Source organism: Macrobrachium nipponense, chromosome 7 (assembly GCF_015104395.2).
Source record: "Macrobrachium nipponense isolate FS-2020 chromosome 7, ASM1510439v2, whole genome shotgun sequence".
Lineage (NCBI taxonomy): Eukaryota > Metazoa > Arthropoda > Malacostraca > Decapoda > Palaemonidae > Macrobrachium > Macrobrachium nipponense.
Genome location: NC_061109.1, coordinates 84,460,764 through 84,474,804, shown reverse-complemented (window position 1 = coordinate 84,474,804; position 14,041 = coordinate 84,460,764). Strand labels below are relative to the sequence as shown.

Below are 14,041 nucleotides of genomic sequence, written 5' to 3'. Positions count from 1 at the left end.
TTGTTGCAAAAGGTACAAGGCAAAAGAAAAACATTATATCAAAATAGTGAATGGAAATTGTAATGGTAGCACTAGGAAAATCTTCAGAAGGCATTCCCAGGAAGAGAAACTATGATGATTTCAAGTCACAAGAAATAGTAACCACTACAGAAGTATTATATGCAGGTCTGGCCAAGTTATTATGGGGCCTCTCAGTCTGTAACAGCGCAAGTTGGTATGACTGCATCCAATGTAAAAGGCTGTACGTACTATGTTTGATGGTTACATAATGAAATAACAGTAGACATGGATATTGCACAAAGCTCAAAAAAATCATGGGAAACTGGCTTCGGTGAAGATCTCAACTATAAGGAAAATCCAGGCAGAAAAGAAACTCATTTTGCACCAAAACCCAAGATGAATTATGCAGATGTAAAAATTTCAATGATAAAAAGGATTACTTAATTTAACTTAGATGGGTATATAATTGAATTATTAAGATTATTTGCTCCCAAAGGAAACTCTTTTGATATTAAAATTTGATTATTTATTAATGGGTGTTACAGATGAGCTACGTATATTACTACTTTTATAACGACTTCTTTAATTTACAATGGAACAGTTAAATGAGTCTGCATAACTATTACAGTATAACTATTGATAAATATAGTAAGCTCACAGTCAATAAAGTTCAATTTGATAGTACAGTATAATCATTTATCTAAAAAAATAAATATTTCCTTAAAAGAATCTCACTATAGTTGATTTAACCAAAGCATCTAAAACAAAAACAGGCCATAGCCAACTTGTAGGTTAGCTAGTTGTGTGTCTAGAAGTTTCAAAGACGCCTCGTTGAAAGAATGGTGAGAAGTGGGCTAGAGTAGCACGGCAAGGAGGCGCTCCACATAAAGGCGATTCTTCCAATTCACTGCACAAAACTATGAGCTGCTGAAGATATATCTGCAAAAAATAAATCAAATCCACAATAATTGCATTAACTCACCAGCAAGTGTTAATTTTATTTTATGAAAATTAGACAGTCAAACCACACATGTCCAGCTTATTTATTCAAATTTATTTGATGCTATACAGTACTGTACTTATTACAGTAATATAATGTTACATACATATTTTCAGTTAGTTTACTCTGGTACAGTATTTTCATTGATATTTTTCAAATACAGTGTAGTACTGTGCTTAACACAGTAATGCAGCATTGCATAATACCCTATGCTGTATATACATTTTTCAGTTGAAGTGTGTTCACATGCAAATTGCATAAGATAAACTTCACACTTATTGTGGGTTTGCTTGCCTTTCTCTCTTCTCTCAACATTTAATTTTTCTATTAGAAATAACTAATGAGGGGGGCAGACAAAAGATTTTGGACAGAAACAAAGAGAAAAGTGAGCACACACACAGTCAGTGAAATGTTTACTTTAATGCAATGTGTATGTATATGCATACTGTATACACTTATACAGACTGAAAATATATACTGTACTGTATATGTAACGCTACCTTACTGTACCAAGTAAACAACATTAGAGTACTGCGCTGAATAAATGTCCATAAAATTACTGTAACAGAGATAGACACACCACAGTAAATGTGTAGATTTCTAGGCTGCTCAATAAGTGTAACTCATCCAGTGCCCCATGGCAAGTGTGTTTGTAGCTGGCCTAAGATGACTGCATGAAGTAGGAAATGAGTGAGATGACTGATCTCGTTTCTTTCCCTTTTTCTCCTTTCTTCATACCTACGGACGGTTTGAAGAATAAACACATCATACGCTGGAAACATAGCAGACCAGCTATTTCTTCTATTGGGAAGACCCATGTTAGACCTCTTCGCAACGGGCTTCAACAGGAAGCTAGAGGTCTACTGTTCGGTGGTCCTGGATCCGTTCCCTGTGGTGGAGCACATCCTTCAGCATGCTTGAGACAATCTAGAAGTGTACACCTTCCCTCCGTTCAGCCTCATCTTGTGTAAGGCTGACAAAAATCCTCTGAAGTACCCTTACATCTGAGTCACTGCTCTGCAAGAAAGATCTCTTGCTCAAAAGGGATACTGGACAGACCCCAGACATGAAGAGATAAAGCTCCTGACTGGTGGCATCTCTCCACACAAGACTGACGTAGAAGGTTGTGCTAAGGTGGAACCTCTCTCAACCACTCAGTTCGGAGCCACAAGGAACTACTAGGGTCATCCTAAGACTTGGAACCCATTAGTACTCTGTTCAGGACATGATGGAACAGGCAGAACGGATGAAAGGCATATCCTCCCAAGTTGTTCCCAGCATGCAAAAGGGAGTCCTTTACTGCAGTGAACAGATCTGGGACCATGAACAGTACTACACCTCTAGCTTCCTGTTGAACCACGTCTGGGCATGGATTGGTTACACTAGAAAAATTAGCACAACACCTACTGCAAGTTGTATGGGGGTCAGTCAAGGGAATCCTGGAAGCCTGGGACATATGCGTTGACGCACCCACAACTTCTTAGAACATATGGAGGAATCCATACTATCACACAAAGCACACACAGACACCCAAAATCATAAAAAACCAGGAAGGAATCACAGATTATCTAAAAAAAAAAAAAAAAAACAGTTTCGGAGGAGGAGAGCAAAAACGAACATCCACTGTGTCAAGGGGTCCATGCCTGGTCAGTGACCACTCTCCGCCTCTTCTATGCTTTAGATGTCGGATACCACAGATACCTTGCATACACAATCTTTGATTGTTCTTTAACCAGTTTCCAGCTGGCACCACAAGATTTATCCTATTGTTAAGACCAAAGGTTTGTTCAGTATATGAACTAATAGTACATATACCTATGGTATATTCTTAAATTAAAAGACATTTTTAGCCCCATGAAAAATTAGAGTAAATTTCCTTGCCAATGATACTATATTTCCCTGATATTTACATCTGTTATTGCAGATAACTGGTGAAAAATTTTCACGGTTCTTTAGTTCAGTGGCTTAACGATAATTCTTTTAAAAATATCCCCTACTCTTGGGGACAATGGGGTTAAAGCATCCCCAATCCCCTTCCTGGCATCCTCCCAAAGCTACCCTTTAAAATATTAAAATTTCTTTTTTTTTTTACCTTCCATAGATGATAACATTTTTGTCATTAGATGCATTCAATATACACCAAGAACACTATCCTTGCTTGTGCACCCCCAAGGACAAATATTGCAGGTACAGTACTACATACAATAGAAAGGTGTACACTAAGAAAAACATTACACCTGTTAAACCTAAAACTGGCATTTTTCAAAATTATAACCATTTACTTCAAAGACAAATACTTTGCATAAAGTATTTTCTTCATTAACCCTTAAACGCCGACTGGACGTATTTTACGTCGACATTTTTTGTCTCTCGGGTGCCGACTGGACGTATTTTACGTCGACATACAAAAGTTTTTTTAAAAATTCGCGGAAAAATACTTTTAGGCCTACCAGCCGAAAACTCTTGAATCACGCGCCTTGGGGGATGCTGGGAGTTCACGGATCAAGGTGTTGTTTTGTTTACAATCGTTACGCAGGCGCGCAAGCGCGAATTTCTTTCTTGCCGCACTAAAAAGTATCTGTGACACATCTCGGAAATTATTTCGTCACTTTGACATAATTTTTTTACCATTTTAAATTAGCCGTTACATGGAGTATTATATATGAAAATGTGCGCATTTTTATGTAAAATACAACAAAAAAATACTCATGATTGTAGCTTTTATCAGTTTTGAGATATTTTCATATAAATAACGATAAGTGCCAAAATTTCAACCTTCGGTCAACTTTGACTCTACCGAAATGGTCGTAAAACGCAATTGTAAGCTAAAACTCTTATATTTTAGTAATATTCAATCATTTACCTTAATTTTGAAACTAATTGGAAGTCTCTAGCACAATATTTCGATTTATGGTGAATTTATGAAAAAACTTTTTCCTTACGTCCGCACGGTAACTCTTCCGAAAAAAATCATACATGCGATTGTGGTAATGTTTGCACCATTTTAAATTAGCCGTTACATAAAGTTTTATATATGAAAATGTGCGCAATTTCATGTATAATACAACAAAAAATAGTTGAAGGTTGTAGCTTTTCTCATTTTTGAAATATTTGCATATAAATCACGATAAATAGAAAAAAAACCACGTTCGGTCAAATTTGACTCTACCGAAATGGTCGAAAAACGCAATTGTAAGATAAAACTCTTACAGTCTAGTAATATTCAGTCATTTATCTTCATCGTGAAACAAATTCAAAGTCTCTAGCACAATATTTAAATTTATGGTGAATTTAAAAAAAAATCTTTCCTTCCCTCCGCGCGCGGATTCTCAGCCACAAATCTCCGAAATGCGTAAGTCCCATTCTCGGAACATTTGCTCAGTTTCATATTAGGCATTTCATAGAGTTTATATGAAAATGTGCGCAATTTCATGTAGAATAAAACGAAAAATATTTGAAAGTTGTAGCTTTTCTTATTTCTGAAATAATTTCATATAAAAAAATATATATAAAAAAAATTCAACATTCGGTCAACTTTAACTCGTCAGATATGGTCGAAAACTGCATTTTTAAGCTAATATTCTTACAGTATAGTAATATTCAATCATTTGTCTTCATTTTGAAAGAAATTGGAAGTCTCTAGGACAATATTTATATTTATGGTGAATTTTTGAAAAAAATATTTGTTTACGTCCGCGCGTTACGAATTCATGCATTATTTTGTGATAATATTTTCTCTGTGTTGCTTTTATCGTTTTACAATGTGTTATATACCAAAATGATTGCAATTTAGTGTACATTACAACGAACATTACAACGAAAAAAAAAGTAACTTGTTATCTTTAACCGTTTTGCGCACAGCGCGATTTAAATACAATTATATATGAAATTTCGTTTTAGCGCTATCATATATCGCATTATTTATATACGATAATGATAATTTTTTTTATTTCTGATGGTTGCATACTAAACTTCAGGCAATGACAAAAAAAGGAGCCGAAAATGAACTCTTAATCTTAAAAACTAAGCGCGCTGTGATTTTTTGAAAAAAAATATTTTTTCCGCTTCCGCGCTCACCCTGAAACGTCTCCGGCACACGGGAAACATTTTTTTTTTTACCGCTTCGGCGTTTAAGGGTTAATAAGTGAAAATCATTTATATAAAAAAATGAAATATTAAAAAGATGCAAACAGCCCATTGGAGAGAGAAAAGCACATTCAGTGTTTACACTTGAAAAAATTTTACAATGTAAAGCATGTTTCTTCATGTCAACCCAGTAAACATATGTATGCCTTATCCAAGGTTCTGCATATTCACAGGTTCACTAGTCTTTTGTTAATCAGATAGTAGAATTCTTAAATATTTCCCACATTTTCCATTTTCTCAGGTATGTATGAGCCAAAATCGTGGAGAGGAAAAGCAAAGCAAAGGGAAAGTGCAGTTATGATACAAAGCAACACTATAAAGAAAGAACCTTTGGTAATGCCTTCATTCTGATTTTCATATTATCATGTAATGCCTACATTGTTATTTTCATTGTTTTCATATATTACTTAAATACTGTGCAAGCAATGAACAACATATCTAGCATCTTGTAGGGCACATCTGAAAGATGTGTTCTTAAATGAGAGGTGAAAATTGGAATAAAGTAAGATTCAAGAAGCTGGACAGTGACATAAGACAATGAAGGGAACAGATGAAAATGCCAGAAAACAATAAGTTGGAGCCAAGAGGATGCTGCAAAAAGCCTTTGAGTATCATCCACATTTTCCTGAAGACCCACTACAAGAGGTTACCTCATATGAGGATTATATTAAAGATCATACTGTAGGCATTACCTTCATATCTAGGAATATGTACAAATAAGAAATGCCTGCAATTAGGAAAAGATTTAAATGGTACGGTAGTAGAAAAATTGTTTGCATAAGGCTGACTTATATCTTTCTGTTGATTAAAGGCAGTATCATGAAACAAGACATAAAATACTATCAATTTCAATAACAATAATGCAAATAAAAAACAACAGATATGGCAGCAATAAAATAGATACTGTAATCCAAAAATAGCTTTATGTACATATAAACATATAGAAAATACAAATGAAAATTATGCAAGAACATGCAAAAAAAGTATACAAAATCAAAATATTGTATGTAAAGTTCAGAAGTATTTCTAAAATTTTGTGTGCACACTAGCAGCAGATTACAAATTTTTCAGTAATCATACAGTTTGCCAAAATCTGATACCCCAGATGAGAACAATTAAAAAGCTTCACAAAATTCTCAAGGTAACATTGACAACGCTGAAAATTACTTGTGATGAGGGAACCTGAAAACACTGAGAGCTCAAGGTCACAAGAATATCAACGCAATGCACATCAGTAGATGACCAAATTGAAATGAAATGACAATCTCAGCAAACAGGAAAGAGGATTCCTTCTATCAAACACAATATGGCATTTATAAGAGTAGTGTGTTTATTTATAAGTGAGCATCTGTTAATTTTAGGAGATATGGATTATAATGCAAGAGTAAAAGTAAACTGTTTTACCTCAAGCTGGCCGCGACGTTCAGCTACTACCCGCTCAGTGAAGTTTCCAAATAACCTCCGGGGAGGAAAATACAGCTCTTCAACCTATTAAAAAGGAGAAATGTAACACAATACTTTAATTTTTCAATAAAAGCACAGTAATTAACACAGTGGGTTTCTTAATTTCAGGAAAAAATCTAATAATGACATAAACATGGAAACACAGGTAATACTTCCCATTCTCTTGATATATAATGCCTTTGTTTTCTTGTAGATTGAATAACAAAGTAGTACATATTTCCTTTAACTGTACCCAATACATTAGCACATCTACAAAGTAAATACATAAATAAATGGAATCTACAAGTATAATCTGAGAAGGATGCTTCTTTTACAATGACAAATCAATACTTCACTTTACCAGATGCTTATAAGATATCAAGTGACTTCTATTAACCCTCTTACGCCGAAGCCCTAAAAATCAAAACCTCTCCTGTATGCCGGCGCCGGTTTTGAGTGAGCGCGGAACCGGAAAAAATAATTTTTTCAAAAAATCACAGCGCGCTTAGTTTTGAAGATTAACAGTTCATTTTTGGCTCATTTTTTTTTCATTGCCTGAAGTTTAGTATGCAATCATCAGAAATGAAAAATAATATCATTATCATATGTAAATAATGCGATATATGGAGCAAAAAAAAAAAAAATTCATAGATAATTGTATTCAAATCACGCTGTGCAAAAAACGGTCAAAGCTAACGAGTTACTTTTTTTTTCGTTGTATTGTACACTAAATTGCAATCCTTTTGATATATAATACATAGTAAAACAATAAAAGCAACACCGGAAAAATATTATCACAAAATGATGTACGAATTCGTAACGCGCGGACGTAAAAAAATGTTATTTTCAAAAATTCACCGTAATTCTAAATAATGTTCTAGAGACTTCCAATTTGTTTCAAAATTAAGACAAATGATTGGATATTACGATACTGTAAGATTTTAGATTAGAATTGCAGATTTCGACCATTTCGGACGAGTTAAATTTGACCGAATGTCGAAATTTTAATATATATATTTATTTATATGCACATATTTCGAAGATGGAAAAAGCTACAACCTTTCAAATTATTTTTTATTGTATTCTTCATGAATTTGCGCACATTTTGATATATGAAACTCTATAAAAAGGCTAATATGAAAAGGAGCAAATATTAGGATAATGCGATGTACGTATTTCGGAGACTTGCGGCCGCGAATCGGCGCGCGGAGTGAAGGTAAATATATTTTTCAAAAATTCACCATAAATCACAATATTGCTCTAGAGACTTCAAATTTGTTTCAAAATGAAGAAAAAATGACGGAATATTACTAGGCCGTAAGAGTTTTAGCTTACAATTGCGTTTTCAACTATTTCGGTAGAGTCAAATTTGACCGAACGTGGTTTTTTTTCTATTTATCGTGATTTATATGCAAATATTTCGAAAAAAAGAGAAAAGCTACAACCTTCAATCATTTTTAGTTGTATTCTACATGAAATTGCGCACATTTTCATATACAAAACTTTATGTAACAGCTAATTTTAAATGGTGCAAACATTTCGACAATCGCACAAAAAAATTCTGATTTTTTCGGAAGAGTTTTACCGCGCGAACGTAATGTTTTTTTTTTTCATAAATTCACCATAAATCGAAACATTGTGCTAGAGACTTCCAAGTCATTGCAAAATGAAGGTAAATGATTGAATATTACTAGAATATAAGAGTTTTAGCTTACAATTGCGTTTTCGACCATTTCGGTAGAGTCAAAGTTGACCGAAAGTTGAAATTTTTGCACTTAACGTTATTTATATGAAAATATTTCAAACTGATAAAAGCTACAACCATGGGTTGTTTTTGTTGTATTGTGCATGAAATTGCGCACATTTCCATATATAAAACTTTATGTAACGGCAAATTTAAAAGGGGTGCAAACATTAGGACAATCGCACGAAAAAATTTATCGGAAGAGTTATCGCACGAACGTAAGGAAAAAGTTTTTTCATAAATTCACCATAAATCGAAATATTTGTGCTAGAGACGTCCAATTTGTTGCAAAATGAAGGCAAATGATTGAATATTACTATAATATAAGAATTTTAGCTTACAATTGCTGTTTCTCGACCATTTCTGTAGAGTCAAAGTTGACCGAAGGTTGAAATTTTTGCACTTATCGTTATTTATATGAAAATATTTCACAACTGATAAAAGCTACAATCATGAGTATTTTTTTGTTGTATTTTACATGAATTTGCACACATTTTCATATATAATACTTCATGTAAAGGATAATTTAAAATGGTGCAAAAATTATGTCAAAGTGACGAAATAATTTCCGAGATGTGTCACTGATACTTTTTAGTGCGATAAGAAAGAAATTTGCACTTGCGCGCCTGCGTAGCGATTGTAAACAAAACAACGCCTTGATCCGTGAACTCCCAGCATCCCCCAAGGCGCGTGATACAAAAGTTTTCGGCTGGTAGGCCTATAAGTATTTTTCCGCGAATTTTTAAAAAAACTTTTTTGAGCCGACGTATGATACGTCCAATCGGCATACGGGAGACATTTTGACTCGACGTTTAATACGTCCAATCGGCGTAAGAGGGTTAACTAAAGGATGCCCCTAACATTTAGTATAATGCCTGTGCAGTTACTCTTGAACAGTTGTCCTGTGCAGGCACACCATAACATTAATGTGAAGAACCTGCACAGTTTTTCTCGCTTGAGCAAATAGTTCATCAGAATTGATAAGCCTCCAGCCAAATGGCTGCGCATGCACACCTCAACGTTTATGTGGGGAGGCAACTTTTTTGGCTCAATTCGCTTTCTGTCCCTGGATGGATACCATGTGCCCGTCAAGAAGACAGCGTTGAGTTTGTTAAATGTAAAAGCATTTACGTATAGGTAAATTGATGATATATTGGATTTACTTGTCATTTAATAATCTATACAGATATCGGAATAATCTATATTTATAATTTTGCCATTAATCCACGGGAAAAATAACTGTGCACAACTAAAATGAAGGCTGAAATCTATATGAATGAAACTTTGCTTAAGCAAGTAAAATCCAAAGGCTATTGTAACAAATTAAGCTTATATAAGTTTATTTGTGGTTACAAACCATACCACTTTGTCGTGGATTTTTGTGGAACATATCTTTCACTATTACTAGGGAACTTTCACCAATTCGCAAATTTTTTCATAGTGCATTATTCACTAATTACTATACAATTTTCATTTTATTTTCATGACTAAATACTTTTTTATGGTAAAAAATGATTTACGAATTTTCATCCAAAAACGCTTTACAGTACAGTAATATAATTTCAAATACATCTTACATTACCCTTAAAAAGAGAGAGAGAGGTGGGGCCCAGAATAAGCTTAGCAAGTTTACGATTTGTATTACTGTAAACATATTAATGTTAATATTAATGTAAATACAGCAAAATATCTATAAAATGTTTACTATAGATAACATAATAAATATAGCTTTAATACGAATTGTAAACTTGTTAAGCTCATTCTGGGGAATGATAGGCCCCACCTATGAGCTTAACAAGTTTATGATCGCTTTCTCTTTAATGTAAAAACAGTAAATAAAAAGTTCAACTGAATAAGTAGGTAAAATTAAACATTCTCATTATTATGAATGAATTACTTTAACAAAAACAATGAGTCATTTATGAGTCCTCACAGGACTTACCCAAATGATTTGTTATCAAATGAGTAGTGAAAATCAGAGCAAGGAATGGTTATAGAATTTAAGACAGTTAGCAAAGATAGAAGTAAAAGATCAAAACAACTGCAAAGAAAAAAATAGTGGTAAGTATAGTCTGACATACGTATAGGAACAACTGAGAATATAATTCTAATTAATACTTACTGGCTGCCCATATTTATGGCACATGTACATATGAAGCTCCCTAAATCTTCTATAACGCCTGAATACAGTCCAGGAATCCGGCCCTGCAGCAAGCTTCACCTGAAAACATACAATTTGGAAATATCACGTTAGTTTCAAGCTTATTTACACTTAAGATTCATATTCCATCCCCTGCATAGCAAAAAATGTTCTATACGCAACTTGCAAGGAATATGAATCTTATATTTTTATTTAATCCAATGAGACTTTATGCATACTACTTACCAAGTAATTACATAGCTAGGAACTTCTAGGTACTGGCAGCTAAAATTTGAAAATCACAGATGATGGATGGCCAGGGGCGTCACAAAGCCAGTGTCTAGCAAAGTGGCCAAAGACTCAAAATTGCAGCTGGACATTGTTGCTAGACAGATGGTTCTCTCACATGGTTAAAGTTAGGTTTTGAAACACCATCACTCAGAATTGTTCATCTCTGATAGTGGTCTTTTAAGTTATTTACTATCTGCTTCTCTTCTAACGTTCCTACTTGCATTATCCAGTATTGCGTAATGAGTTTAGTTGTGCAACTATGGTAGGAAAACTTACCCTTGGTTTTACACAATTACCTACTACTTTCATCCTTGTTTCCTTAACTGTTGCCTTTTCTGTTACTCTTATTGCCTGAATTTTCTTCTCAAACTGGTAAATGTCACATTGGTTCGAGGAAGATGAGTGACCCTCATTGCAATGCACGTCTAGATTCCTTGTACACACATGGTCTTCCTCTCTACAATTTATGCATATTGGTAGTCTGCCTTTTATCTTTGATCTACAAGCTATAAGTGTGTGCCCAAAATTGTTGCAGTGGAAACACTTCCTGGGTCTTGGTATATATGTACAGTTTTATTTCTAATCTAATCCATCCTAATAGATACATTCTGGTCAATCTTAGTGCTCAGTGTTAAGATGAGTACATTGAGATACTATATTATTTTTCTCCTCTCAACCTTTGAAACCATGATTTTAAAATTATTTCTTTTTATTTCTCTTCAGCTGAGAAGCATAACTCAAACCCTTGATAGAATTCAAGCTGGAATGAGGTGCGCACTCAAATGAAACTACACAGAGATGATAGAGCCAGCAATTTCAAGTTTTCTTGCCAGCACAGATGTCTATAAAGGCCCAGGGGTACATATTCATGGGACCTTTCAATGAGTAATATATTGGATAAAAAAATCAATAAAAAAAATAAGCACCTAAAAATATTAAAAAGACATCAGAGACTTTGCAATGAGGATCATGTCTCCACTGATAACATTAGTAAGAACTGACTCCCTATCCATAAATCATCAACTACTCAATTATGTTGGTGGGCGAACCACATAAAATGCTGGGAACCTAAATCAAGCATCAACCCTACCCTGGAACCCAAAGGCAGACCACTGAGGCAGTTCTAGCCTCAAGGTATTGATACTATATGTCACATTAACATCTCTAAGGTCCCAATATCATTGGATGATAGATACTCCCATCACACTTCCTACTATCTTAAAAAATGAGCCTTAATAAGTTATATTAAGACCTCTCAGGCCCAAACATTATTGGATGATATACATTCCTATCAAACTTCCTACTATTAGCTTTGAAAAAAAAAATAGCTCTAATCCCAGCCATGATACCTTCCCCATTTTTCAAGACCAATAATTAAATAACAGAAGAAAAATCCACACAATTTAACATAGAAAAAATAATTATGAGGGCTCTTGAACTTGAACATGGGAATTAATTCCAAGTGTTCAAGAGCACTTCACACATTAAGGGGGTATAGGAAGAGATAAGATCATAAAATAAAACAGTGGAAAAACTGCGGCAGGGTTGAAAATATGGAGGTAAAAGCATGAATTTGCAAAATTCTATGATGGAGTCACAAGGACAACTGGGGTAGCTGATTTTTACAGTAGGGTAGACAGAAACAAAAACACTAATTGGTGGGATAAGGAAGTATGAAATTTACTAAAAAAAAGAACAGATATAAGGTGCAGCTGCATGGCAAAAGAGATATGTGATGGTATAAAGGAGGCTGTAAAGTGTAGCCAAGCAGTATGGGAGAAAAAGAAGAAGTCATGAAAAAATATATTGAAAAAAGTGAACATGAACTTTGGGTAGAAAAGAGTAGCTGTACAGTGAAATAAATGCACAGAGAAAGGTTAAATAACAAAAGTAAGCAAGAACTATGATCAAACTTCTGAAGAGGCTTGAAAAGGAAAGTAAAGATTTATTAATGTAAGGTCAAACTATTTACATACTTAGGGTCAGGGCAAGATGGGGTTTGAAAGCCACTGATAAAAGGAAATTGTGGCAGAAAGAACACATTCCTCTGAGATGCCATTAAATACTTAAAAGAACAGAAATAGTAACACTTCTTCATCAGACACAGAATGGTCTGATAAGAAACACAGAACATGTCTACAAAGAGGGTGAGTGAGGCAATAAGCTAGGAGTTTGGTTGATAGGGGCCTCAAAAAACTGTGTCACAGGTCACTGAGATGAACCGATGACCTAAGATTTCATAAAGTTACATAGATATGATGAATAGTTAGCTGCAAGGCTTTTCTCCGATGGAATCCTCACTAATGGTCTTGAACCTCAAATCTCTACTGTTGATGGGAGAACCCAGAAACTTTGCCCTTCTCAATCAAGTTCTGAGATGATTCAGCCACTCTTCTTACTATGTATCCAAAAACTTTTTTCTACTTACAACACTAATTCAAACAGGAATCATCAATTACCAAATCTCTCACTTTAATCCCCCACTATTTCCATACAGTGTTGTAATTTTCTACAATAATACAGATTCTTGGACCATCTCACACTGCTTACAATGTACATATTTGGTAGTTTTAATTATTATCTAATAGAATGAGCTTGAATATTTATCTATTTACCAATAAAAGAGCAAATATTTTATAAAACTTACGATTAGCAAATAGGCTATACAGCATCGATGTAAAAATTCTTACCTCATACTCCCAGTGAGCAGATGAGCCAGACCCTCTCAATTCATAACCAGGAATGCAGACACATATCCCACATGACATATCATAATCAGCTATTTTAAAAACAAGAGAACTTATGGTAATTTCTATGAATACAGCTATGATAAATTCAACTGTAATATTCAGACAGTTACCATACATTTTCATGTATAAGATGACCTTTAAATCCTAAAATTCACCCCTAAAAATTGGGGGTTGTCTTACACTACCATTCTAAAGCTCAAACCTTGAGTTCTAAGTGATGTCTATAGTAAGTAGGCTAGCCTCAAGCATCATTGTGATAACCACTGACATACATGAAAAGATTAACATTATGATATAAACCAATAATAAAGATAGTTAAACCATTTTTTACCTTATATATTATTGGCATATTCGAGAAATAATTTCATAGCAATGAAATCAATTTTTATGTATGTGAGCCTAGCTGAGAAAATGTAACCATAGTGTTATGGTTGTGCTTACAGAAACATTTATTTTTCGGTAACCTTTCAGAAATTTTAAAGATAAGTGTAATTATGGTAGTAACATTTAGGATAATGTACTGTTCA

General features: G+C 34.1%; 1 protein-coding gene across 1 annotated transcript in view; it reads right to left on the bottom strand.

Annotated features, from left to right (window-relative positions):
* Positions 1 to 503: 503 nt before the first annotated feature.
* LOC135217066 (kinesin-like protein Klp98A) overlaps positions 504 to 14,041 on the bottom strand; it is a gene marked incomplete in the record, with an annotated part of 164,516 nt that continues 150,978 nt past the window's right edge. Inside the window, 4 exon segments of the mRNA XM_064252747.1 lie at positions 504 to 939; positions 6,551 to 6,634; positions 10,456 to 10,554; positions 13,455 to 13,543. Coding sequence (XP_064108817.1) covers positions 793 to 939; positions 6,551 to 6,634; positions 10,456 to 10,554; positions 13,455 to 13,543 — 419 coding nt within the window.